The sequence below is a fragment of the Sorex araneus genome, chromosome X, assembly GCF_027595985.1.
Source record: "Sorex araneus isolate mSorAra2 chromosome X, mSorAra2.pri, whole genome shotgun sequence".
Taxonomy (NCBI): domain Eukaryota; kingdom Metazoa; phylum Chordata; class Mammalia; order Eulipotyphla; family Soricidae; genus Sorex; species Sorex araneus.
Window position 1 is genome coordinate 161,506,011 of NC_073313.1, and position 27,820 is coordinate 161,533,830.

General features: G+C 53.8%; 1 protein-coding gene across 3 annotated transcripts; it reads right to left on the reverse strand.

Annotated features, from left to right (window-relative positions):
- Positions 1-9,706: 9,706 nt before the first annotated feature.
- Positions 9,707-25,766, reverse strand: GORAB (golgin, RAB6 interacting). Of its 3 annotated transcripts, XM_055123430.1 has the most exons (5): positions 25,626-25,766; positions 23,431-23,791; positions 19,651-19,752; positions 15,604-15,744; positions 9,709-11,211 (listed from the first exon to the last, which is right to left on the reverse strand). In XM_055123430.1, the coding sequence occupies exons 1-5, from the start codon at positions 25,684-25,686 to the stop codon at positions 10,926-10,928; spliced, it is 951 nt and encodes a 316-aa protein (XP_054979405.1). In that variant the 5' UTR covers positions 25,687-25,766; the 3' UTR covers positions 9,709-10,925. The 3 variants fall into 3 exon arrangements, with proteins under 3 accessions (XP_054979407.1, XP_054979405.1, XP_054979406.1); XM_055123432.1 differs by lacking the exon at positions 25,626-25,766 and having other exon boundaries at positions 9,707-11,211; positions 23,427-23,564; XM_055123431.1 differs by lacking the exon at positions 9,709-11,211 and having other exon boundaries at positions 15,600-15,744.
- Between the last annotated feature and the right edge of the window lie 2,054 nt (positions 25,767-27,820).

Sequence of the window (27,820 nt, forward strand, 5' to 3'; positions counted from 1 at the left end):
CCTTCTCCTTCTCCTTCTCCTTCTCCTTCTCCTTCTCCTTCTCCTTCTTCTTCTTCTTCTTCTTCTTCTTCTTCTTCTTCTTCTTCTTCTTCTTCTTCTTCTTCTTCTTCTTCTTCTTTTTCTTCTTTTTCTCCTCCGCCTCCTCCTTCTCCTCCTCCTACTCCTCCTTGTCCTCCTCTTCCTCTTCATCCTCCTCTTCCTCCTCCTTCTCCTCTTCCTCCTCCTTCTCCTCTTCCTCCTCCTTCTCCTCTTCCTCCTCCTTCTCCGCCGCCGCCTCCTCCTCCTCCAAGACAGAAGAGTCTCCAGCTTCCTCCTCCTCCTCTTCCTCCCTCTTCCTCCCCCTCCTCCTCCCCTTCTTCCCTCCCCCTCCCTCCCTCATCTCTTCCTCCTCTTCTCCTTGCCCTTCCCTTCCTTCCTCCTTCTGCATTCCTTCCTCCCTCTGTTTCCTTCCTTTCATCCCTCCCCACTGGAAGACGGGAACTGGGCTTCCTTCCTGAGCCTTGATGGCTACAAGATTTCCCCCCTCACCTTTCCCAACTCTTCTTTAGCCACCACTGACCTGTCTCTGGTGTCCTGCTTGTCCAGTCACTGGACGTAAGCGCGGGCGTCTGCTTAGATCCCCCCACACCCCGAAACAGACTTCACAGACCCACTTGGATTCCTCTCGGGCGCGTTGGGTATTCCGACGGCCGGGTCCGAGTGTTCAGCCAATAAAACCGGCTGAGGAATGTGAGAAATGTCTCCAGTGCATGAAGTCAGTGTTTCATATTTGTCTGAGGCTCCCGGTGGGCCTGGAAGCCCCCCTCCCACTCCCCCCTGCCTCCCACATTGCTCTTTCCCAGGAGGAGAGTGTTTGATATCAGCATGGGGTCCGTGCAGTTCTGGCGGGGGGTGAAGGTGCTCTCTCTGGGACGCGGACTTTTCATGTTAACCTGATCATTCCCGTGCACCCAGCAGCCCTCGGGGAAGTAACAGGCGGAGGCTCACTCCTCTGGGTTTATTTTTTAAATTTTCTCCTGGCGGGTAAAATGCTGCTGAGAAAACCAGGTGAGTGGCGGGAAAGGTTCCTGTCACATTAGCACTGGAGCACTGTCGTCCTGTTGCTCATCGATTTGCTCGAGTGGGCGCCAGTCACGTCTCCATGGTGAGACTTGTTGTGACTGTGTTTGGCATCTCGAATACGCCACGAGGAGCTTGCCAGGTTCTGCCGTGCGGGCAGGATACTCTTGGCAGCTTGCTGGGCTCTCCGAGAGGGACAGAGGAATTGAACCCGGGTCGGCCGTGTGCAAGGCAAATGCCCTACCCACTGTGCTATCCCTCCGCCCAACACTGAACAAAAGAAAGAAAGAAAAAAAGGATCCTGACACCAACAGAGCCAAAACCCCAGATGATTCGAATGATTCTAGGCTGTCTCCAGCTCTGAGTGCATTTCTTCAGGTGGATCATTTCTTCTCTCCTCTTTGCTGCTCCCCCTCCCCTCAGCCCCATTTTCCAAGGAAGCGCGCCTATGTGCGTTTGGATCTGGCAGTAGGTGAACGTGTTTAGTGGCCTTGTTTCTCAAACAGGATTTGCTTGGTCTGTTGGGGTGGGGTGGGGGGGTGGCCAACAAATTACTTTCTTCTTTTTTAAAAAAAAATTGGCTATTTTATTTTTTGAAGATTTTATTGTTGGATCACTGTGAGACAGACCCTTACAAAGCTGCTCACGATCGGGTTTCAGTCCTACAGGGTTCCAACACCCGTCCCTCCACCAGGGCACATTTCCCAGCACCCGTGTCCCCAGGTTCCCTCCCCTCACCCCCCACCCCTGCCTGCCTCTATGGCAGGGGCTTTTCTTTTCTTTCTGTCTCTGTCAGCTTGTCTGTCTGTCCGTCTGTCTCTCTCTCCTTTGGGGTATTATGGTTTAAAAGTAGATAAAGGGATATTCTTTGGGGTTCCTCCTGGCTCTGCACTCAGGAATTACTCCTGGCGGTGCTCGGGGGACCCTATGGGATGCTGGGAATCGAACCCGGGTCGGCCATGTGCAAGGCAAACGCCCTCCCCGCTGTGGTATCGCTCCGGCCCCCATAAAGGGATATTCTTGATAACCTTTCAGTATCACTATTGCAAGGATATTTTTAAATGCTTCTGGTTCCAGGGGGGGTTCCGGTGGGTGGGAGAGGGGTTAAGTTCCCACCACAACTTGCCAGTGGCCCAGAAGGGAGAGAAACACGGCCACCCTCCCCACCCCCCACCCCCAAAGGGCGAGGAATTCAGGATGACTAACAAGGCCACTGAGGCTGCCAAGATAGTCTGAGGAGTAGGAGATGCCCCATGTGGGGAAGCAGGACCCAGATTTCCGAGCATCACCCACCAGCCCTTCCTTCCCGTTTTCCTCCCCTGGGCGGTGGGCACGCGGCCACCCCTTTGGAGTATGGTTTGCTGCCTTTGGCCGCTGTGTTTCCTCATCTGTAGTTGGCGTCTCCCCTTTCCTGAGAATTCAGCCATCCCCGAGTTTCAGAGTAAGCCTGGAGGGGCAGGAAGAGTTAGAACTTCGGGGTCGATGCATGGATAAAGCAAACCAACGCGCGGAGGGGTGTCAGCCGAGAGAGCGGATTCTGGTGGGGATCGGGGTGCCTGCAGCGTCACTCAACATCCTGTCATCTCTGCCTCAGTTTCCCCCATCCTGCCTGCACCCTCACCCGGCTCCCAGCCCAGGGCGCTGGGAAGATGATGCCAGAGAGGACGGGCAAAGTATGTCGAAGTATGTCAGGAAACCGAACCCAGGGTCACGGGACAGTATCTAGGACCCATTAACCAGTGACCCACCCCGCCATGATTTTTTGTTAGCCTTGACTCCCCCGACACCCCCCCCCCCAGGAGCCTGACCATGAGTCACACCGTGTCTCAACGGAAGGTTGTCATAGCAGAACCCGAGAACAAAGGAGAAAAAATTCTTGGCTTTGGACTTAAAAAAATAAATAAATAAATAAAACCCCAAACCGACTAAGCTTCAGGCTTTACACACACAAAAAAGATTTGGATGACTCTGGGAGCAACGCAAGCCAATTCCTCTCCTGCTCATGTAAAATAAAAATTCCCCTGGCCGGGGTACAAGGAGCTATTCTAAGGCGAAAGCTCCACAGGGTTGGATGAGGCGAATCCCAGAAGGGACCATGGCCCCCTTCCCGGGGTCCAGTACTAAGGGGCGGTGGGGTTCTGGTTCTGAAGACTCCAGCTGGACTTGTATTCCAGGGTGCAGGTTCCAAAGCTGGCCAAGCTCAGAGAGATGCACCCCCCACCCCCACCCCCAACCACACACACACACACACACACACACACACACACACACACACACATCCAGCTACAGAGGGTTCACATAAAGCATGAGAGATGTGAGGCTGGAGTAATAGCACAGCGGGGAGGGCATTTGCCTTGCACGGGGCTGACCCGGGTTCAAGTCCCAGCATCCCCTAGGGTCCCCCGAGCACCGCCAGGAGTAATTCCTGAGTGCAGAGCCAGGAATAACCCCTGTGCATTGCCAGGTGTGACCCAAAAAGCAGGAAAAAAAAGCATGAGAGATGCTTTGGACGGTTTCCACCCGCCGAGAGTAGAGAGAGAGGTGACTGTGCTGTTTGCGTCGACACAGAAATGATTCCCCCAGCTGACCCTGGGTGGTAGTAGTGCCGCAGCCCTCTGCTGAGAAAATGGGGGCAGCAGGCAAAGTGCTTCCCCCCTCCAGTCTCAGAGATGCAGCTGTTCCAGAGGTCAAAGCAGGCCCAATCTGGGCGTGCCTGGATGGACATGGACAGGTGGGGTTTGCGTGGACGCCTCTGAAGTTTGTGATGGATTTGGGTATCATGGTGGATCCGGCCAGGCTGCCTTGTGATACCTCACGCCACAGAACTTGCCTTCCTCCGAAAGACCCCGCCTGTTCACCCCTCTGATGCCACGACCTCGGGTGGTTCAGATTCCACAGAGAAGTTCGGTGAGGATGAAAAGGCTAAAGTTCTAACACTTCAGATCTGAAGAGCAGATTTTTTTTTGTTGCTATTTTGGGTCCCACCCGGCGATGCTCAGGGGTTATTCCTGGTTCATGCACTCAGGAATTACTCCTGGTGGTGCTCAGGGGACCCTATGGGATGCTGGGAATCGAACCCGGGTCGACCACGTGCAAGGCAAACGCCCTCCCCACTGTGCTATCACTCCAGCCCCAAGAGCAGATTTTGAGAGGGGGCACCTGAGTCCCCCCCAAAAGAGGGCTGGCGGACGCAGACATACATACGGTCACGGTGGAGATTTGTGTCACGGAACTTAAGGAAACACACAAAAAAATCTTATCTTCTGAATTTGGTTCAGATTCTGATTGGCTTTTTTTAGGGAAGGGGGCAGGGGGCACCCAGTGGTGTTCAGTCAGGGGGTGCTCAGGGGATTGTCTGTGGCACGGGGAATTAAACCGGGGTTGGCTGCATTGGCTGGAGCAATAGCACGGGCTGGAGTGATAGCACAGGTGTAAGGGGGCGAGAGTCTGGGCCTGTGCGTGGCGGCTACCCCCACACGCAATGGAACAGGAGGAGAAATCAGGAGCACAGCTGCCCTGGGCTGCTGGCAACTCCACACTCTGGGAGGCACGGGGTGGGGGGGGGTTTCTTTGTCCCCTTGCATCTTCCTTCCTTCCTTCCTTCCTTCCTTCCTTCCTTCCTTCCTTCCTTCCTTCCTTCCTTCCTTCCTTCCTTCCTTCCTTCCTTCCTTCCTTCCTTCCTTCCTTCCTTCCTTCCTTCCTTCCTTCCTCCCTCCCTCCCTCCCTCCCTCCCTCCCTCTTCTCCCTTTCTCTCTCTCTCTCTCTCTCTCTCTCTCTCTCTCTCTCTCTCTCTCTCTCTCTCCCCCTTCCCTCCCTCCCTTTCAGGCATTGTGGTCTGCATATTGATACTAAGAGATTATCAAGAATATCCCTTGGCTGGAGCAATAGCACAGTGGGGAAGGCGTTTGCCTTGCATGCGGCCGACCCACGTTCAATCTCTGGCATCCCATAGAGTCCCCTGTGCACCGCCAGGAGTGATCCCTGAGTGAAAGCCAGGAGGAACCTCTGAGCATTGCCGAGTGTGACCCAAAAAGTCACTGTTGCTCATCAATTTGCTCGAGTGGGCACCAGTAACATCTCCATGGTGAGACTTGTTGTGATTGTTTTTGGCATATCCAATACGCCACGGAGAGCTTGCCAGGCTCTGCTGTGCGGGTGAGATACCCTCTGTAGCTTGCCGGGCTCTCTGAGAGGGGCGGAGGAATTGAACCCGGGTCAGCTTCATGCAAGGCAAATGCCCTACCGCTGTTCTATCGTTCCAGCCCCCCAAAAAGCTGGAAAAGAAAGGAAGGAAGAAAAGAAAGAAAGAAAGAAAGAAAGAAAGAAAGAAAGAAAGAAAGAAAGAAAGAAAGAAAAGAAAGAAAGAAAGAAAGAAAGAAAGAAAGAAAGAAAGAAAGAAAGAAAGAAAGAAAGAAAGAAAGAAAGAAAGAAAGAAAGATAGAAAGAAAGATATATCCCTTACCTACTCTTAACACTCAGATCTTGTCCAGCGTGATCCTTCCTAGCTATTATTGTCATCATGGTCTCTTCTCCATCTCTCAGTCTGTCAGTCAAATCTCAGGATCCACTTTCTCCCTCTCCAGTGTGAATTCTGCACTGCAGGGCAGCCATCTCTCTCCTCTTGTGAACCTTGGCCCAGTGACTGGGCCCGGGAGGCATGCTATAATCACTGAGAAATGTGCAGCCCTGTCACGTCGTCTTATTGCTTAATTAGGGTTCTATTTTCGACTCAGAGCGTCACTTGGCTGGGAAAGACGGCCTCCCCTGACGCCGTCCTCGCCCTCTCTGTCTGGCTCTGGCCTGGGCGACAACTCACGCCCTTTGGTTCAGTAACAATACCTTCAACTCTTGCAGTGAGTTCTTGCATCTATGCTGTTTCCCAGGGGGAGAAAATACTCTCCAAGTTTGGTCAGCCAAGGATATACTTGAGCTCATGTGGCCAAAACTTGGTTTTTTAATTATTATCATTATTACTATTTGGCTCTAGGAAATCTCAGTAGACTTACGTGATGCAAAAAAAAAAAAAGTTTCTAGTTCACTCTTGAACCTTTGATTCTAGTGGGTTTTCTTTGGGCAGAAGGGTCCCACGCAGTGCTCAGGTGATGGGGGATACTTCCGGTGATACTCGCTGTCCAGTGCTCAAGCCTGAATGAAGAGGTGGTGTGTTGGGGCCCTGGTGATACTCAGGGGGGGGGCCTCTGGGGCCATGCCAGGGCTGCTCAGAAGGTCACTGTCACTGTCACCCCGTTGATCAACTATTTGCTCGAGCGGGCACCAGTAATGTCTCCATGGTGAGGCTTGTGACTGTTTTTGGCATATCAAATATGCCACGGGGAGCTTGCCAGGCTTTGCCGTGTGGGTGGGATCCTCTCAGTAGCTTGCCGGGCTCTCTGAGAGGGGTGGAGGAATCGAATCCAGGTCGGCCGTGTGCAAGGCAAACGCCCTCCCCGCTGTGCTATCGCTCCAGCCCCCAGAAGGTCACATGGTTCCCTAACCCTATCCTCATCCGCACTGACTGCAAATTTTAATTCAAAACCTGGATGTTTCAAGGGCTGTGGAAATAGCTCCACAGCGAGGCCCCAACTTTGATCCTAGGCTAATTTTGTATGTCCCCTCACTCCTGGCACCTCTGGCGGCCACCCTGTCACCTCTGAACCCAGGGACCTAAACTGTCAGGCTAGTGCCTGAGGCCAAACAGTGCCAGGAGCTGCCCCCAACATGCCCCCCACCCCCCATTAATCTGGAAATATCGAGTTCTGTGTGTTTGAGAGGTACCAATCCAGTCCTAGGTTGCCAAGCAACAAAGAAAGTGGTAGCATCTGGAATGTTCTAGAAAAGCTGGGCGTTCTGAAGGCTCTGGCCACATTCTGTGTCCCAGTCACTTACCGTGCACCCCGTGAGTACGTGAGTATGTCAAGTCCCGAAGAGCAGAAAGCTCAGCCGCCTCCTCCCCACCCCCCCAAGGCTCGTTAAGGAGCGTTAAGGAGCATTAAGGAGATGCTAAGAGCGAAGCTCTCTCACTCTTTGGTCCGCACGGAACTGCAGAGTGAGTGACGTCTTTCTGTCAGAAATAGAAGCGACTAAATTGTGGAGACAGCTGGTGGAGATTAGGCGCTTGCAAGGTAGCCTGAGCTGGAGGGCGCGACTCCCCCGGATAAAGCGGTCCCGAGTCAATCCCGCAGAGGGTCGTTCAGACAGGCCGGGGGAGATCTCTGAGGTGAAGGGATGTGACTCCCTCCTGACTCACTGGGTTCTCCCTACCGGGACCCTTTAAAAATGCTGACTAGACGCCTAAGAAACACTTAACCGCACGCATTATCTCCAGAGGTCACTGGGCCTGGCCCGGGTCAGAATAACTCCGTTGGTATGTGCTGGTTTAAGGCTTGGAAGAGGAACTGAGCACTTAGATAAGGCTCCTTGGGGGGCCCTGCTACTAAATGCAGAGTGATAGAGTTTTTTTGGGTTTTTTTGTTTTGTTTTGTTTTGCTTTTTGGGTCACACCCAGCGATGCTCAGGGCTGACTCCTGGCTCTGCACTCAGCAATCATTCTTGGCGATGCTCGGGGGACCCTATGGGATGCTGGGGATCGAACTCGGGTCGGCCACGTGCCAGGCCAACACCCTTCCTTCTGTGCTATCGCTCCGGCCCCCAGAGTGAGTGACGGAGGTTTTATAGACCAGTTTTTATGCTGTAATTCAAATGCTGATCCAGCAGTGAAATCCACTTGAGGAATTCCAACGGGACACCTTGATCACGGCGTGCAAACCAACAGGAATACTCCAGGAATACTCTCTCGGCCTTTCCTGGAAATGAGTAAGGAGTGGGCTTCACAAAGATCCCTCTAGAAATCTCCAAAAGCCGCTCTTCTTTCGGGTCACTGAAGGCACACGCTTTCTGGAAATTCAGGAATTAAATGGACCCAAGTAAGCTTTCCTCAGATCATGAACATGAAGGTTCTGGAAGCTGGCTCTTGAACACCAAGGACCTGATTTCTTTCCTTTCTTCCTTCCTTCCTTTTTTCTTTTCTTTCTTTCTTTCTTTCTTTCTTTCTTTCTTTCTTTCTTTCTTTCTTTCTTTCTTTCTTTCTTTCTTTCTTTCTTTCTTTCTCTTTCTTTCCTTCTTTTTCTTTCTTCTTTCTTTACTTCCTCCTTCTTTTTTTCTTCCTTTCTTCCTTCCTTCCTTTCTTTCTTTCTTTTTCTTTCTTTCTTTCTTTCTTTCTTTCTTTCTTTCTTTCTTTCTTTCTTTCTTTCTTTCTTTCTTTCTTTCTTTCTTTCTTTCTTCCTTCCTTTCGATCACTGTGTCACTGTCATCCTGTTGATCACTGATTTTCCTGAGCGGGTGCCAGTAACGTCTCCATTCATCCTAGCCCTGAGATTTTAGCAGCCTCTCTTTACTCATTCTTACCAGCAGTGCCGTATTGGAGGCCCTCTCAGGGTCAGGGGAATGAGACCCATCATTGTTACTGTATTTGGCCTATGGGATACGCCACGGAGAGCTTGCCAGGCTCTGCCGTGTGGGCAGGATGCTCTCGGTGCCTTGCCAGGTCCTCTGAGAGATAGAACTAGGCTATAAGAAGTCGCGCGGCTGATATTGACTTTAAATGTATAGTGTGATCAAACGCTTTTTATTTATTTTTGCATCACACCTGGCAATGCCCAGGGGCTTCTCCTGGCTCTGCACTCAGGGTTCACTCCTGGCGGTGCTCAGGGGGGACCCTATGGGATGCCGCAGATCAAACCCGGGTCAGCCGTGTGCAAGGCCAACGCCCTCCCTGCTGTACTGTTGCTCCCTGCCAGAGCTGATTTCTTGGTAGCGCCATCTCCTGAGCCCCTGGTCCCCTGCTTAGGACGTGGGAATGAGCTGCAGAAGAGTCGGCAGCGCTGCAAAAGGGCCGTGAGCCCGGGCAGCTGGTCTGCCCCATCACTTCTCCACAGACTACCAAGGGGGGATGTTCTAGTGACTCCCCCCCCCCCATTCCATGTTGGCGCATGTGCATGAGGATTTTTGGGAAGCTGGTGCATCCATTCTTCAGACCCCGGGTTCATTTCTCGTGCAGTTGCTCTCTGTCCTCTCATACATGGAATGGCGCTGCCTTCCTGGGAGAAACTGAGGCAGTAGAACCCTGCCACTTATACCACCACCTAAGCATTCAGACCCCACCCTGGGAAAGCCAAGCAAGGAAATTTTTTTTTTTTTTTTTTTGCCTTTTTGGATCCCACTCAGTGATGCTCTCAGGGCTGGCTCCTGGCTTGGCACTCAGGAATCACTCCTGGCAGTGCTCGGGGGACCCTATGGGATGCTGGGAATCGAACCTGGGTCAACCACGTGCAAGGCAAACGCCCTCCCCGCGGTGCTATTGCTCCAGCCCTGACAGTGGATTTCTTATGGACGCTTCCAAAGCTCCTGGCAGGAGAGTTTCAAGTGATGGTGGTACCGAACCTTAGGGCCTGACGTGTGTAAGGGGCCTCACAGCCATGCTCATAACTTCAGTTCAAAGTGACCCCACTGGCCACCAGTGAAATTTCTGCTCGAAATGATGGCTCACCCGAGAATATCTGGGGGTCCCCATCCCATTCGTTTCTCAATTCTCCATCTGCCTCAGGAGCTGAGACCGCATTGTAAACACACCAGACTTGGTTGTTTCTTAGAAGAATAAAAAGTGTATTTCAACAATGGAACTTGAAATTTTTAGGTTCTGGCAATGAATATAAATGCAGCTGTCAGTGGCTCTCTTCAGGGGAGTCGGCGAGGAAAGGCTATAATGGCAGCATGAATGACATGTAAAATATAAACCTCAGACACAGAGTAAAAATAAAATTTAAAAAATTTTTAAAATAAATACAAATCTTCCTTGTGGCTGGAAGATCGTCCTGTCAAACCAACCTACTTAAAAATAGGGCGTCTCAATGTGATTATTACATGGAGTTTGCATTTTCCAGCTGTCTTACAATAGCTCTTAAGTTTTTAAGATTTTAGTTTTTAAGTCTTTAGTTTTTAAGACTTAAATTGTTAAGTTTCCTTTTTTCTTTTGCATTTCCAATAAACAAGACATAACTTAAAAGCAGTTTTAGCAGATTCTGTGGAAAAAGTAGAATGCTCCTATATAGCACCAAGTAATGTCAAGTATTAGTAATAGTAACAGTGATCATTAACAGCTATTAAAACACCAAGAAAAACCATCATCATAACAAGTTAAATGCTTTGCAAGGGGACTTTATATCCAATATATAAAATACATTATTTACGGACAGCTTTAGAAAGAAAAATAGGTCAATTCTTTACCCCAAAGTAGCAAGAATACTTTCAATATCACTTGCAGCCGACGGCTACGGAGATGTTTATTTATTTATCTTTTTGGATATTTAGAGATGCTCAGGGCTCACTCCTGGCTCTGCACTCGGTAATCACTCCTGGCGGTGCTCAGGGGACCCTATGGGATGCTGGGGATCGAATCCAGGTCAGCTGCGTGCAAGGCAAACGCCCTCCCGGCTGTGCTGTCGCTCCAGCCCTGTTACCTTAATTTTTGTGTCTTTTCACTTGCACAAACAAGTCAGATGCTCCCCCCTGGAGCTCGTCCCCGGAGGGGTTCCCTCTGTCCCGTCCCGCAGTGGGGCTCCTGCCCACCCCCCTTTGGTATCTGCCTGGCTCCCAGCCTCTCGCCCAGGGCCCTCTGCCTTCACCCTGCGCAGCTGCCCAGCCATAAAGGGACAATGAAGACACGGGCCCAAGCTCAGGTGACCGGTGCCACCGACGCCGACGAGGACAATGCGGGACTTTGGGGGTGGTTAAAGGTCGAGGCAAACCCCAGCTCAGGGGGGACGCCAGCAGGGGTGGCTCTGAGGGAGGCGCTGGTCCTGCAGGGCGGGTCATGTGGGCAGGGCTGCGGGGAGGGTCTCAGGGGCGGCCTCGGGGGCCGTCTGCTCTGGCCGGGGACACTCGCCCTGCCCTTCCCCCGGAGTCCCGCTGTCCCCGGGGTCCTCGGCCTGCACGTCCAGCTGGGCCATCAGCTCCTCCAGCTTCCGGGCCTTGCGCAGCTCGTTCTGCTGGATGATGGCGCACAGGTGCTCTGTCAGCTGCTCCTTCGTCTCCGTCCTGCGCTGCAGGTCCAGCTTGGCCGACACGTACTCCGCTTCCGCCCTGTCAAAGCGCTTCCTGGTGAGATATGGGGGAGGGGGGGAGAAGGTTGGTGCAGGGGGCCCGGGAAGCAGCCGGTCCGCGCCAGCACTGGAGGACCCCAACCTGGCCCGGCCCTCGGAGCAGCAACATTTTTTTTTCTTTTTTGCTTTTGGGTCACACCTGGTCATGCACAGGGGTTACTCCTGGCTCATGCACTCAGGAATTACTCCTGGCGGTGCTCGGGGGACCGTATGGGATGCTGGGAATCGAACCCAGGTTTGCCTCGTGCAGGGCAAATGCCCTCCCCGCTGTGCTATTGCTCCTGTCCCCAGAGCAGCAACATTTAAAAAAATAATAGTAATCGGGACTGGAGTGATAGCACAGTCAGAAGGGTGTTGGCCTTGCACACGGCCAACCCAGGTTCGATTCCCAGCATCCCATAGGGTCCCTGAGCACCACCAGGAGTGATTCCTGAGTGCAGAGCCGGGAGGAACCGCTGAGCATCACCGGGTGGGACCCAAAAGGAATAATAATAATACTATAATAAAATATATTATTTTATATAAATATAAATATATAATAATTATTGTCACCGTCATCCCGTTGCTCATTGATTTGTTCAAGCGGGCACCAGTAACGTCTCTCACTGAGACTTATTGTTACTGTTCTTGGCATATCCAATATGCACGGGGAGCTTGCCAGGCTCTGCCGAGTGGGCTCGATACTCTCGGTAACTTGTCAGGCTAGTAAATATTACATAAGGGATAATAATTATTAAATTATATAGGGGATAATAATTATTAAATAAGAAATTCTGCTCATGCATCACTCAGCACAGATCTAAAAATGAAGATCAGGCAGAGCGTAAGGATGTGGAGTTTCTACTTGAAAACTCTTCTTTGCAACCTGTTTTCCATACTGGCCTGTGACAGACAGGCCCTAGAGGAGCTCTGGGGATACGCGCTGCTACTATTCCACACTCCTCCCATATCCTGCTTATGAACGTTCTTGCACGCAGCTTTGAGTCCGGACCCCAGGTATGTGTGCCCCCCCCGCAACTTTAATCACACACGTCTTTGCTCACTGGCCTCATGAATGCAGCCCTGACATGAATGTCTGCGAAAAATTCCCTGCGTCTCCACTGATCTTTCTACCCGACTACCCCACTGACGAGCTTGTATTTTGTGTATTTATTTAAAATTCCTTGGCCAGAAGTAGGCCTATCGCCCCCTTGGTACAGCGTGATTTATAATACTGATTAATTTCACAAACGGCCCCGTCGGCCTGGGGGTCAGGTGGGGAAATTCCAAAGGCGGGTCTGATGACATCCTCAGGAACGGAAGAATAAGGGCATTATGCAAAACAGACAAACTGAACTGGAAATGTCATTATAGCATCGTGCGGTTATTTTATAGGGACAGTAAATGACTTGATGAATGTTATTTAAAGGACTCAAGAAACTGTCTTTGGGTTGTGGCATCCTGAATTCTTTTTAAAAACTCCATCGTTAACTCTGAGTATGCCACTGGGTTCCACAAAAGCATTGTGAAATTTGAGTTTCTTTCCTGAGAAATTAAAACTAATCTGTAAGAATTAACCTAAGTCTTGATTTTCAGTGTATCTTAGCTGTCTTCCAGAGAACTGAAACTTTTCTTGTATTTGAAAGAAACAGAATGGGGACTGGAGCAACAGCACAGCGGGAAGGGCGTCGGCTTTGCACGTGGCTGACCCAGGTTCGATTCCCAGCATCCCATAGGGTCCCCTGAGCACCACCAGGAGTAATTCCTGAGTATAGAGCCAGGAGGAACCCCTGAGCATCACCAGGTGTGACCCAAAAAGCAAAGCAAAACAAACAACAACAAAAAAACCAGAATAAAATTCTCCTGGGCAACTGCCAGTTGTCATAAGGGCAAAAATACTCTTAGGTTTCCTTTGTTTTTGTTTTTTTCTTTTTTTTTGGGGGGGGTCACACCCGGCAATGCACAGGGGTTCCTCCTGGCTCTGCATTCAGGAATCACTCCTGGCGGTGATCAGGAGACCCTATGGGATGCTGGGAATCGAACCCAGGTCGGCCGAGTGCAAAGCCGACGCCCTCCCCGCTGTGCTATGGCTCCAGCCCCTCTTAGGTTTCCTTTGGTCAGAGGAAACAAACCCAGTACCCTCATCTGTGGACGCTCAGCGATAAATTCCAAACTCCGCAAGCCCCACACCTGGACACGTTTCGCTGTTTCATCAAGTGAGGAATGTTCTCAATGGTAAGAAAACAGAAAACGCTGGATAAAGTGCTGGTTAACGCAGTCCTTCATGCCACAGGCATTCAGGTATGAGGGAAGGCAGGAAACGGTGGTTTTGGGGGGACAGTGGTGGTTAAGGCCCTGGCCTGAGGTGCTCAGGGGGCCCTCCTAGGTCTGTACTCAGGGATCAGGCCAGCGTCAGTGACACGCAGCCACCTTCCCGCCCCCCTCTCCTCTCTCTGGCCCCAGAAAGACTACTGGTACTCTGTTCTCGGCTTTCATGGGACAGCACTGAGAATGTGTTCCGTTTGGTCAGAGTAGAGAAAATGGGCCCATAAGGGCATTTTACAGCTCTCAGAAAGATCAAGAGGTGAAATAGGACACCCGCGACCCCTCGGTGTTCACAGGTCGCTCTCCAGAACCTGGGACTGTCACCAAGCACGCCGTGAGGGCCGGACTCGGAGAGGAGCTTCTCCTGGATTATCCATTTGGATCTGAAACACGATCTTCTTAGGGGGAAGAAGCCCAGGGGGCTCCCGATGAGAAAGGGAGGAAGGACAGGCCCCAGTTTCACGGGACGCCAGCCCCAGCCACCTCGGGCCTGCTGGTCCCGGACTTGGGAGCGGGGGTTTTCAAAACAACCTCAAACATTCCGGCACGGACAGCCAGAGGCAGAGGTCACGTCTGCACCCCAAGGGACTGCCATCTTTAGCATCTTAGAGATGTAAAGTTGGGCTGGAGCCATAGCACAGCGGGGAGGGCGTAGGCCTTGCATGTGGCCGACCCGGGTCCGATTCCCAGCATCCCACAGGGTTTCCCGAGCTCTGCCAGGAGTAATTCCTGAGTGCAGAGCCAGGAGGAACCCCTGTGCATCGCTGGGTGTGACCCAAAAAAGCCAAATAAATAGACGTAAAATGGAATGGAAACTCTTTTTACCACTGAAAATGAATGTTTCCTTATGAGCATTCACCTAGGATGGGATGCCTTTCCTCCTTTAATGAATAATCCCATCTTCCTGATGACTCTCTAGAGGCCAACGCTCGGGAATTTCGCTCGGGAATTTCTTCCGCAACATTCGAGTTATAAAGACATTCTTCCCCACCCTCCTCTGAGACAGAATTAAAACAATCTGATGGTTTTTTTTTTTCTCTTCTGCTGAGGAAGCCAGAGTCATGTGACGCCTCACACACAGGGCTCAGGCATGTCCCCGTTCCTCCAGCAAGCAAGTCAAGGAGGGTGAAACGAGTGACACCTGACACCATCGGGGCTGAGCTAGCGCTTAGTGAAATCCTGGTTATGCCCTAATGGTCTCACTAACGTCCTAATGGTCTCACCAAGGGGAACCTGCAGCTTCCAGCTCTGGTTATTGGCTAGCGCTGGCGCTGACCTGGACAGTGAGCTAAGGAAGGCGGCCCGGCCTGTCCCCCGGCACGCGGTCAGGCGACAGTTAGGGACCACCGCAAGCCTCTTTCTTAAACAATCAACAGTAAATTAAAAACCACAGCCAGCACTTCCGCTTTATTAAACGGCGACGTGAACATTCCGATGCCGTGGGTCGGCCCGGAAGAACGAGGCATTCTGGCCGGTGGCCAGGGTCCCCGCGGGGACACACAGATGCCCGGCCGCGTCGCCGACACGATGCTCCCGCGGGGAAAAGGACAAGCCGAGGATGATTAAAGCGTCGCTGAAGAACATGGGACGCGCTGAAATGGGACTTAATTTTCTGCCCTTTTATCTGTTTGCAAAGTTCACGTAATTCTTTACATGTGTGGCTTCAGTTTAAAGACGCTGGGATGGTTTTGATGGTTTAAAAAAATGAATAAAAGTCAGTGGTTGAAACCAAGAAAACACAGTAGAGCAAACCATTTTCTCCCGAGCGTAACTGAAAAAAGAGTAAATCAGGGAGAACCTGGTGCAATTTTCATTCAAATAGGCACATATTCAAAAGAACCGGAGCACTGTCGCCCCGTTGCTCATCGATTTGCTCGAGCGGGCACCAGTCACGTCTCCATGGTGAGACTTGTTGTGACTGTGTTTGGCATCTCGAAGACGCCACTGGGAGCTTGCCAGGCTCTGCCGTGCGGGCGGGATCCTCTCGGTAGCTTGCCGGGCTCTGAGAGGGACGGAGGAATCGAACCTGGGTCAGCCACATGCAAGGCAAACGCTTGCAGAGCTCCAGGCGGGGGACACTCACCGCGCGGCCGAGTATTCGAGGCTGGCCTGGTCAATCCGGTTCCGGAGGATCCCGATATCGGCCGACACCATGTCGTCCAGCGCCTGCAGCTCTTTCTGGATGCGCTTCAGCTTCAGGGTCTCAGCCTGCGTCCTGCGCGATCTGGGGGGGGGGGTGGGGTGCGTGTTGAGGGGCGTCGCACACCCCGGCTTGAAAACACCCCAGATTTTGGGACCAAGACGAGGAAAGAGCCTGTTTTTTTGGGGGAGGTGGGGGAGTCACGCCTGGCGATGCTAACAGGGTTCCTCCTGGCTCTGCACTCAGGAATGACTCCTGGAGGTGCTCAGGGGACCCTATGGGATGCTGGGAATTGCACCTGGGTCGGCCGGGTGTAAGGCCAACGCCCTCCCCACTGTGCTGTCGCTCCAGCCCCGAGGGAAAGAGCCTTTGAGACTGTCATCGTCGTTAGCCTCTTATTTTTCTCCTCTTTTGGGTCAGGATTGACTCCTGGCTCGGTGCTCAAGGATCACACCTGGAGGGGCAGTGGGGCGCCGGGGATCAAACCCAGGTCGGCCTCCTCTTAAGTTACCCCTGTGAGTCTGTGATTTTCACCTCTGAACATGGGGGAATACAAATGACGTTGGAACAGTAACAAGGGAAGAAGTAACAAGGGAAGTAGTAACAAGGTAATAAGGGAACAAGTAACAAGGGAAGAAGTAACAAGGTAACAAGGGAAGAAGTAACAAGATAACAAGGGAACAAGTAACAAGTGACCTTGAACAAGTAACACCTTTGAACAAGCAACAAGGGAAGTTACTTTTCCTTTCAAAGGGGAGGGGCGGGCAGGGCTCTAAGCTACAGCTGGCAATCCTAGGTCTCTATCACCGCCACCAGCAGGACACAGTGAAAGGATAGTCCTGTTTCTCCTTACAGCCAACCCTGGCAGTTCTTGCTGGGGACCAGATTTCACTTGTGAACCCCAAGAAGCAGCACCCATATGAACAGTGATTTCTCTCTGTCTGAAAGCATCCATTTGCCCTCACTCTTACGCGTCGCCCCCTCCAAATTTTCACGGCTCTGTTTCACAGCCAAACGACTTTCATTGTTTCATTGGAATTCTTCTGAGGCGCCAATGCCAATACTCTCAGTGGGGGTTACGGCATCCCTCACAGGAGCAAGGCCTTGGGTTTTAGCCCCGAAACCCCCACCCCACAACGGAACACTGTCTTCTGCACTCATTTGAGAACACAATGGAATACTATACAGCTGTTAGAAAGGATGAAGTCATGAAATTTGCATATAAGTGGATGGACACGGAGAGTATCATGCTGAGTGAAATGAGTCACAAAGAGAGGGGGGGAGGACAGACATAGAAGAACTGCACTCATTTGTGGAATATAAAGTAACATAATAGGAGACTGACACCCAAGGATAGTAAAGATAAGGGCCATGGCTTGGACGCTGGCCTCACGTGCTGGGAAAAAAGGCAGCTGGGATGGAGAAGGGACCACTAAGTCAATGATGGCTGGGGGCTCGCTGGGATGGGAGATGTGTGCTGTAAGTGGATAAAGGACCAAACACGATGGCCACTTAGTACCTGTATTGCAAACCGTAACACCTGAAAGGAGAAAGATAAAGAGGGTCTGTGCCTCCCACAGGGGCAGGGGAGGGAGGGATACGGTGAGGGTGGCAGGAGGGATACTGGGAACACTGGTAGTGGAGAATGGGCACTGGTGGAGCGATGGGTACTAGATCATTGTATGACTGGAATGTAATCATGAAAGTTTGGAAGTCTGTAACTGTATGTCACGGTGATTCAGTTAAAAAAAAAATAGCATATCAGCCAGGCCGGAGCAACAGGACAGCGGGGAGGGCGTTTGCCTTGCAGGGGCCGACCCGGGTTCGATCCCCGGCATCCCACAGGGTCCCCTGAGCACCGCCAGGAGTGATTCCTGAGTGCAGAGCCTGGAGCTGGCGCTGAGCATCGCCAGGTGGGACCCAAAAAGTCAGTCACTATCATCCCGTTGCTCACTGATTTGTTCGAGCGGGCACCAGTAACGTCTCTCATTAAGAGACTTATTGTGACTGCTTTTGGCATATCCAATACGCACAGGTAGCTTGCCAGGCTCTGCCGTGCGGGCGCGATACTCTCAGTAGCTTGCTGGGCTCTCTGAGAGGGGCAGAGGAATCGAACACGGGTCGGTCGCGTGAAAGGCAAACACCCTACCGCTGTGCTATCGCTCCAGCGATAAATTTAAATAAATTAAATTACAATTTTAATTTTAATTAAAATTAAATTTGTAATTAAATTAAAAATTTAAATTTTAAAATTCAAATTTAAAAAATTTAATTTTTAAAAAATTTCATTAAAAAATTTTTTTTAAATAATACATACATAAATCTGAAAGCCTCTTACCACCCAGGGCAAGCAGGCTGCACACTAAAGAACAGAACACACATGAGAGCAAGCCTTTAATCAGGACTCCCCTCGCTTCAAGATTTCACATACATCCTCCTGGGAGAATAGAACTCCCACACGAAACCACAGGAGTGCAGCCCACGACCTCCCCAGGTACCCGCGCCCTGGCGCACGCCCGCTTCCCGGCCTCCGTGTGGGAGGGGGCTGCCTTCCCCTCACGGTCCTCGCTGCCCCCTTATTAATAAGCTCATCGGACGGCATCGCCCGACGTCTGCCTCACAGCTCATCTGTCTCTGGGTCCTCAATGAAGACAAAGACTTAACGCTTTCCTCTAACGGGCCGCGGGGCAAGCGAGAGGGCGGGCGCCCGCGTGCTCAGTATCTCTGGGGCCAGGTGAGAGGCCAAGGTCTGGGAAAAAAACGGCCAGATTGCACACTGACGTAGCCCAAACGTTCTCACTCTCTGGAGGCCACACCCGGCAGTGCTCAGGGCTGACTCCCAGCTCTGTGCTCAGGGCTGACTCCTGGCTCTGTGCTCAGGGCTGACTCATAGTTCTGTGCTCAGGGCTGACTCCTGGCTCTGTGCTCAGGGCTGACTCATAGCTCTGTGCTCAGGGCTGACTCCCGGCTCTGTGCTCAGGGCTAACTCCTGGCGGGGCGAGTGGGGGTGCGAGGCCAGTGCCCACCTGCTGTGGCACTGCTCAGGCCCCGACGTTCTCCTTGGCTGGTACCTGCCTGCCTCCCTCTCCCGCCCCCTGCCCCGACCACAGCTCGACCCAGATGAATCCAGTCAGGGTCCCGGAGGCTGCCAGGGGCTGCCCCATCACTGCCCCTTTGATGGTCACCACACATGAGAGAGACTGGTGGCGGAGGGGGAGGGGGGGACAGGAGGGGAACTGCGGAAACACCCAGATCGGGAACAGGACAGGCAGTACAGGTCCAGGCCTGCTGTCGAGATGACACTCGCGCCCGAAGGGCAGAACAGCTGTCTGTGGGACAGTGCTCACGGGGCAGCTGTCTGTGGAACAGTGCTCCCGGGGGCTGTCTGTGGAACAGTGCTCTTGGGGCTGTTTGTGGGACAGTGCTCACAGGGGCTGCTCTCTGTGGAACAGTGCTCATGGGGCTGTCTGTGGGACAGTGCTCACGGGGCTGTCTGTAGAACAGTGCTCACGGGGCAGTCTGTGGAACAGTGCTCACAGGGTGGCTGTCTATGGAACAGTGCTCACGCGTGTGGGGGCAGGATCAGAGCCTCACTGCGGGCAGGGCACAAGCCAGAACAGCGCCCACAAAATCCACTGCAGCTGGGGGCAGGGAGCTCAGTAGCGGGGTCCAACCCCCCCCATCCAGGGCAGATGACCAGGGCTCCCAGCAGTAGGACTTAACTCAGTGCTGGCTGCTGACCGCCTAGCACCTCGGTGCGGTTGCTTCAAACTGCTCGTCTGTAAGCCTCCACCACGCCCAGACCTCCTCCCCACCCCCCACCCCCGCGCCCCCATCTCTCCACTTCCCGAGTCCCCGCTGAGCTAAGGCTGGATGGACTGTGTATGATTCCCGGAGCACTGCGGGCCGAGCCCGGAGTCGCTGGCTGCGGAGGAAAAGGCGGCTTATTAGGACAGACCACTCGGGACCACTGGTACCCAGGTGCCTCACCTTTCTGCAATAGCTTTAGCCAAAAGAGCTTTCTTACGTTTATTTTTCTCTTCCATCAGCCGCTGCTCTTGTTGGAGGACTTCCCAGCGGGATTTTTCTTGCCTGAGGTTAAAAAAAAAAAAGGAAAAAAAAAGTATTAAGAGAAGTTTATGAAACCTCCATCCCACACCTTAGCGGTCTCATTCCCCCAAGGATAAAATTTAATCAGGCAGATTATGGACATTCTCTTACAAAACTCCTACGACGGGCCCAGCTGCAGCTCATTATTTTGCTCTAATAGGAACAAAGATGATGATGTTAAGCAAAGGAGGCACGCAGAAATTGGCCCTTTGAAATCCATTATATGGATATAATCTCGGAACCCGCAACCTGGAAGCCAGAGAACTGGGGCGTTTCCCGGAGTACAAAGCGGCGGTGGGAGTTAATTATGTATTATATGCAAGAGCAGAGCAAACTAAATTGGTCTGCAGCTAGTGCCCTGTTCTAGCTCTGAGACTTTTCTCTAATTAAAGTCTCTCCCCTAGAACCACCTTAGGACAATAACCGGGGTTTATTTCCTGCATTTTCTTCCAATTTCCTTGCTCTTTCCAGCCCTTCATCTAAAGAGCGAAACGCTCTGAGCTTAAGATTGGCGTCGTGGGCTAAAGAGGCTGCCAAGGTCTCAGCTGACCCGGGGTTCGATCCCCGGCATCCCAGAGGGTCCCCCGAGCACCGCCAGGAGTGATTCCTGAGTGCAGAGCCAGGAGTCAGCCCTGGGCATCGCCGGGTGGGACCCCCCCCCAAAAAAAAACTTTCTTGTAAATTTGTGACCTTGCTATTAACTCCAACAAGGTCATGCCCAAGTCTTTTCTCTCTGACCTTTGGGGCTCTTGTCCCTGCCACGACTGGGACGGCAGCTGGCCTGGCAGGGCTGCTGGCAAGCCGTCGGCTGGGGGACATGGCGGACTGTGCGTGAGCCTGTGCCCCCACGGACCCCAAAGGGCAGTGCTAGCGGGATCTCCCATGTGTGTGGGCTGGCGCTGAGGGTCAAACAAGGCCTCCTGCCTGCGGGGCAGGTGCTCAGCACCGAGTCAGCCCTGGGCCCACTGAGTCACGATCTCAAAGTCCTCTATTCTGGGGCCAGAACGGTATCACCGAGGGGAGGGCGTTTGCCTTGCACGTGGCCGACCCAGGTTCGATCCCTGGCATCCCCTGAGCACCGCCGGGAGTGATTCCTGAGTGCAGAGCCAGGAGTCAGCCCTGAGCATCGCTGGGTGGGACCCAAAAAGCATAAAAAAAAACAAAAACCCAAAAACAACCCCCCCCCCCAATAAAAAAATTAAAATCCTCTCTTCTGACCCAGAACCACATCCAGGATGATCTTTTTCTTGCCATTCCCTCAATTCCCACCACCCTGGCACTTTGACACTCAACGTCCCGGTTTCAGCTCTGTCCACACCATCCTAGTGGCCTGCGGTGGCTCCGTTCGAGGCCCAGGGCTAATACTATCCCCAGGAAGAGGCGAGGGTCGCTCCTGGTGGTGCTCAGGACTCTGACCCAAGGACTCACATTCGGCCGTGTCCCCCCCCCCCCCGCCCGAACCCCCCGTCCCAGAGCCGTATTGCTGGTCCCTGACACTTTCTTCACTCTCGAAATTCTCGGGCCCGTCCTTTGCTGATTCCCGGGAATCCTATCTGCCTTGTTCTCTCGGGACAGTTTCCTTTCCCCTTTGCACACGCTCAGAGTCTCTCCCTCTGGCCACTGGACTCGTACCACGGCTAGACAGTACAGGGTTAATGGGGCTGGAGCGATAGCACAGCGGGGAGGGCGTTTGCCTTGCACGAGGCTGACCCAGGTGCGATTCCCAGCATCCCATAGGGTCTCCCAAGCACTGCTAGGAGTAACCCTTGAGCATCGATGGGTGAGACCCAAAAAGAAAAAAAAAAGTACAGGGTTAAGGCACGAGCTGGAGCGATAGCACAGCGGTTGGGCGTTCGCCTTTCACGCGGCTGACCCGAGTTCGATTCCTCCGCCCCTCTCGGAGAGCCCGGCAAGCTACCGAGAGTATCGAGCCCACGTGGCAGAGCCTGGCAAGCTCCCCGTGCGTATTGGATATGCCAAAAACAGTCACAATAAGTTCTCTCAATGAGAGACGTTACTGGTGCCTGCTCGAACAAATCGATGAGCAACGGGATGATAGTGACAGTGACAGGCTTAAGGTGCATACCTTATACGCTGCAGACCCTGGCCCCTCCCCCAGAATGGCCCAGTCCCCCAGACATTGCCAGGTATAACCCCCAGGGGCCCCTGAGCACCCCCGGGATAGTCTGGGTAATCCCTGGCAACACATCCCAGGTATCCCTCAGTGACCTCGGGAACCCCTCCCCCCAAAACGCCTCAACCTCTCTCTCGATAAAGAACAGACATCCTAGCTAAGGGGTCCGGTTCAATTTCTTTTCTTTTTCGCTTTTTTGGGCCACACCTGGCGATGCTCAGGGGTCACTCCTGGCTCATGCACTCAGGAATTACTCCTGGCGGTGCTCGGAGGAACCTATGGGATGCTGGGAATCGAACCTGGGTCGGCCGCATGCAAGGCAAAAGCCCTCCCCACTGTGCTAACACTCCAGCCCTCCGGTTCAATTTCAACCCACCCCCTCTGCCTCAGTGGTGGTGAACGGGACTTAAAAGGCATTTAAATGGATGTGGTAGGTCCGGGTTGGTTTGTAATTCATGCGGCTTCACGTCTCTCCTTAGAGTCTCTCGTCAGAGGGATGTCGAGGCCAGCAGGAAACAGCACAGAATGAGAATCAGCGGAGATGGGGAATAGCTGAGGCGGGGAGAAATGTGAAAGATGGGGCCTGAACGATAGCACAGCGGGGAGGGTGTTTGCCTTGCACGCGGCCGACCCGGGTTCGATCCCCGGCATCCCATAGGGTCCCCCAAGCACTGCCAGGAGTAATTCCTGAGTGCAAAGCCAGGAGTGACCCCTGAGCATCGCTGGGTGTGACACCCCCCCCCCCAAAAAAAAAGAAATGTGAAAGACTCTGAAAGACAGAGGCTGGGAAAATGGGAGCCAGAAACGAAATGCCATTCTCTCTCCCCGGGTCAGTGCGCCGTGAGGAGGAAATAAATACAAGTTGACGTGGGAGCAGAAGACACAGATGGAAGAGGCGGAGGGTCCAGGTTCCTCGTAGGGGAACGGCCATTCCTGCCTTGGGAACTGAGTCCCGGAAGTGGTTACAAAGAGTGGCGTGGCCCTGCTGAGCTTGTCCGTCTTCTTGCTTCCTCCACGCTCTCTCTGCTCTACGAGGGTCCTTTCCGGGGGGAGCAGAGATGTGCCGGAAATGGAATTTGGGGAGAACTAATACTAGGCATCTAATATTCAGGAAGGCTGCAGGAAGGCTGGCCCGGGACCCTGTGAAATTTACTTGTGAGCCCCAACCGGACATTGCACGAGCAACAACTTTGTTTTCGGAGTGTGGTTTCTCTCCCTCTTCCTACTTTGCTTTGGGGCACTGCGCTCAGGGGACCCTATGGGGTGCCGAGGATTGAACCCAGGTCGGCGGCATGCAAGGCAGTGTCCTCCCCGCTGTGCTATTGCTCAGCCCCTGTGGTATTCTTTCTGACTCCGAGGTCCTGGCCCTGTGAAGGGGAAACACGCAGTGGGTGTAACAAGGAAGGCTGCCGAGTCCGCTGACAGGAAAGCAAGGAAACGGGAAGACTCAGGTTTCCTCAAAGCCCCGTGGGGGGCCGGGGGGAGGCAGGATGGGAACCGTCTCGTGGATATACAGACTTACTAACAATTCCACTTTCTTTGTCTCCAGCTTGCCGTCCGGCTGTGGGGGGCGAACCTCGGCACTTCCGGGACCTTCGTGGGAATTTGTGGGTCCCAGATCTGGGCCCCGAGCCCCCCGGTCCTGGGCGTTTCCATCCCCGGTGCTGGCAGGGAGTGCGGGAGTGCTCGCAGGAACAGGGGGAGGAGAATGGGGAGGCTGAGGACAGAGATTCTGTTTGGGGGCAGGCGGCAGCTGCTCTGGCAGGGCGGCGCCTCCTCCATGCTGAACACCGAGATGCCGCTCGTTCTGCGCGGATGGGGCTCTCTCCCGAGGAAGCTGCTGGCGGTCTCTCTTGGCGGGAAGCCGACGCTGTGGCTCAAAGGGATCTGGGGAGGAAAAGAGGAGAAGGGGCTAAGCTCCACTGTGGCGACACGCTGGGCAGCGACAAAGCCCCAGGAGGATGTGCAGAGCGAAGCAGCCCAGGAGCAGAGTCACCTCGGACCCTCTGGGATAGACAGCCGTCGCCTGTCTGCAGACACAGGGCCCTTCCCCTTCCCCGACACACACACACACACACACACACACACACACACACACACGAGGCCGAGGGCCGCAAAGGCACCGTACCCGTCTCAGGGTCTGTCGCTGTCTCCGTGCCTGAAACCGAGCCCGGGCTGTCAAGGGAGGGGGCTTGGCCTGTGTCAAATCCGAGCGTTTTCAGGGGCATTTTGGGTACTCCCGTAGGAAGCATCCAAGGGGAAGGGGTGAATTCACCCGCTTCTAGGGAGGGGATCTCCGGGGTACCCTGCGTTGCCTTCTCTCATCTCTGACCTGGTCCCCAAGGCCTGCGTGACCTTGCACCCAAGTAGGCACCTAATTCTGAAAACAATCTGAGCAGAGGCACGGGAGGGAGCTGGGTCTGTCCGGCAGTCAAGTCGGTTCACACCGGCGCCAGCGCGACCTCACAGGATGGGCAGCTGTGAGAAAAATCAAGAACTCAACTTGATTGTTGTATCTGATATGCTCAACACATGGTACGGGGTGTGTTTGGGCATGTGCATGAGTGCGTGCGTGTGTGTGTGTATGTGCTTTGTGTGTGTGTGTGTATGTCTGCCTGTGTGTATGTGTGTGTGTGTGTGTAGGCCACTCTCAGCAGTGGTGGCGGGAGCTATTTCCGGCTCAGCCCTTGTCTGTGTGTGTGTGTGTGTGTGTGTGCACTCAAGTTGTGTGTGCGTGTGGTGTGAGTGTGTGTCTGTGTGTGTGTGTGTAGGTCACTCTCAGCAGTGATGGCGGGAGCTATTTCCAGCTCACCCCTTGTCGGGTGTGTGTGTGTGTGAGAGTGTTTGTGTTTGTGTGTGTGTGAGTGTGTGTAGGCCACTCTCAGCAGTGGTGGAGGGAGCTATTTCCAGCTCAGCCCTTGTCAGGGTGTGTGTGTGTGCGTGCGTGTGTGTGTGTGTGTGAGAGAGAGTGTGTTAGAGTGTGTGTGTGTGTGTGTGTGTGTGTGTGTGTGTGTGTGTAGGCCACTCTCAGCAGTGGTGGCGGGAGCTATTTCCAGCTCAGCCCTTGTCAGGGTGTGTGTGTGTGTGTGTGTGCCTGTGTGCGCGCGCGCGTGTGTGTGTGTGAGAGAGTGTGTGAGTGTGTGTGTGTGTGTGTGTGTGTGTGTGTGTGTGTGTGTGTGTGTGTGTGTGTGTGTGTGTGTGTGTGTAGGCCACTCTCAGCAGTGGTGGTGGGAGCTATTTCCGGCTCTGGGCCTTCGGGCCACTCCTGGCGATGCTTGGGGTACTAGAGGGGGTGCCAGGGACCGAGCTGGGGTCGGCCACGTGCACGGCAGGCGCCCTGACCCCTGGACGGTCCGTCCCGCCCTATCGACACGAGTCCATTGCAAACCTCCTAGAAAGGAACGGGAGACGCTGGTGGGGTCGGGAAGGGGCCGCTCAGGTCGCTGCCCCACTTCTGCACAGCGACGCCCGTCCCACGGTGCAGTTTCCCCGCGCTGTCCGGCCTGGGTGCAGGTCCCTTTGCCTCCCGACCCCTCTGCAACCATCCCTGCAGGCTCGACCCTCCCCAACTGCAGGGACGAGCGAAGGATCTCCCCCACCCCCTCCCAGCCCTACTGCCTCTTCCACGCAGTCCTCCAGGGCCGCCCCCTCAACCCGCCCCCTCGGAAACGGCAGCCCCGCCCCTTCCCCCCTGCACAACCGCCCGGGCGCGGCCCGTTACCTTTGCGCTGCTTCAGCCGCCTCAGCTCCTCCTCCGAGAAGCCGGCCCAGCCCTGCGCCATCCGCCCGGGGCCGCCGGCCGCGCCCCGACGCCCCGAGTCTCCGCGCCGTCACTTGCCAACGCACAGCGCGGCCACATCCGGCTTCGCGGGCCCAGCAGCCAATCAGCGCGCGCGCCGCTCGGGCACGAGGCCCCCAGTCCCGCCCTTGGCCCCGCCCATCGCGGCTGCCCGCGGCAGCGCCGGGAAAAAAAAAAAACTCCCGGGCGCGCGGAGACTCGCTCCCGCGCCGGGCCCTGCTCGCCCTCCCGCTCTCCCCTGGACAGCGGCCGCCGGCCCTGAGCGGGCAGTGGCATGGGCAGCCGGACTGCCGACAGACAGGCAGTGCGCAGGCCAGCCCGAGCGGGAGAGGGCGGAAGTCCCGCCCCTGGCCGGCGGATCCTTCGCCTCAACGTGGCCGTAGCTTCGTGGCCCCGCGCGCCCTCAGCAGCGTCTTCCCCGAGCTTGGGTGTTTCTGGGGGAGGAACCGCGCGGGAGTCGCCGCGGCTCTTGAGGCGGCCCACGACACTGGCGCCTCAGGGCGGCCCCATCTTGCCCCACCTCCGTTCTCTGGAGATGCTGAAGAGACTAGCGCCTCAGGGCATTAGCGCCTCATGGAGGGACATTCCCTCCCCTCAGCCCCAGTTCTCTGGTGATGCTGAAGAGACTCACCTCAGGGCGCAGACGCCTTAGTTCCTCACGGGAGGGGCCCCCTCAGTTCTGTGGAGATGTTGAAGAGACTCGCGCCTCATGGAAGGACCCCCACCTCAGTTCTCTGGAGATGCTGAAGAGACTCGCGCCTCAGGGCCTTAGCGCCTCATGGAAGGACCCTTGTGCCCCCTCCTCCCCCCAGTTCTCTGGAGATGCTGAAGAGACTCACCTCAACGCGCAGACACCTTAGCACCTCATGGAGGGACCCCGTCCTCTCAGTTCTCTGGAGATGCTGAAGAGACTGGCTCCTCAAGGCACCCTCCTCCCCCACCTCAGTTCTCTGCAGATGCTGAAGAGACGCACCTCAGGGTGCAGACGCCTTAGTTCCTCACGGGAGGGGGCCCCTCAGTTCTCTGGAGATGCTGAAGAGACTCGCCTCAGGGTGCAGATGCCTTAGCACCTCACAGAAGGGATGTCAAAAATCTTCCCCCTGAAAAACAACCAACAACCAACCAACCAAAAAAAAAAAAGCATTTTCCACCCAAAAAACACAAACTGTAGAAAAGTATTTACTTCATTTTGGGGGCCACACCCAGTCATGGGTCCCTCTGGGCTCTGTGCTCAGGAATCTCTCCTGGTGGCGCCTGGGTCCTTATGGGTCCAGACTCTTGAAGAGATGAATTTTGGCGTCTGCCCGATCCCCATTTCCTGATCTGAATCTGCCCTGGACGCTGAACCTCTTTCTCTCTGGGCACTCAGGGTTGCCTTTTATTTCATTTATTGAGTCCCTGTGAGATACAGTTACAAAGTGTTGATGATTGAGTTTCAGTCATACAGTGATGGAATACAGACATACAATCATCCGCACTGGGACACGGGGTCTTCTTTTAAAGCAAGACTTTAAAGTTATAATAGGCAAGAGTTGGCCAAGTACGTATCTAGCAGGACCACCTATTTGTTAATTTTTAAAAAAGGAATATTGCATTAAAATATTATTTTGGTTTACATTTTAAAACAGGAACAATAACAGGTCTCATTCCCCTGACCCTGAAAGAGCCCCCAATCATTCGGAAAGTAAGGAGAAGCTGCTAAAATCTCAGGGCTGGGAGAATCGAGACATTACTGGTGCCCGCTCGAGTAAATTGATGAACAATGGGATGACAGTGATACAGTGATGCCTTTTAAAAAGTTGGGGGCCAATGCTGGAGCAATAGTACTACAGCGGGTAGGGCGTTTGCCTTGCACGCAGCCGACCTCTGTTCAATTCCCAGCATCCCATAGGGTCAGTCCCCCTGAGCACTGCCAGGAGTAATTCCTGAGTGCAAAGCCAGGAGTAACTCCTGTGCATCGCTGGGTGTGACCCAAAAAATCAACAGCAACAAAAATAGTTGGGGGCTGGAGCGATAGTACAATTTGCCTTGCGGGCTGACATGGGTTCCATCCCCAACATCCCCTAGAGTCCCTTGAGCACCACCAGGAGTAATTCCTGAGTAAAGCCAGAAGGAAC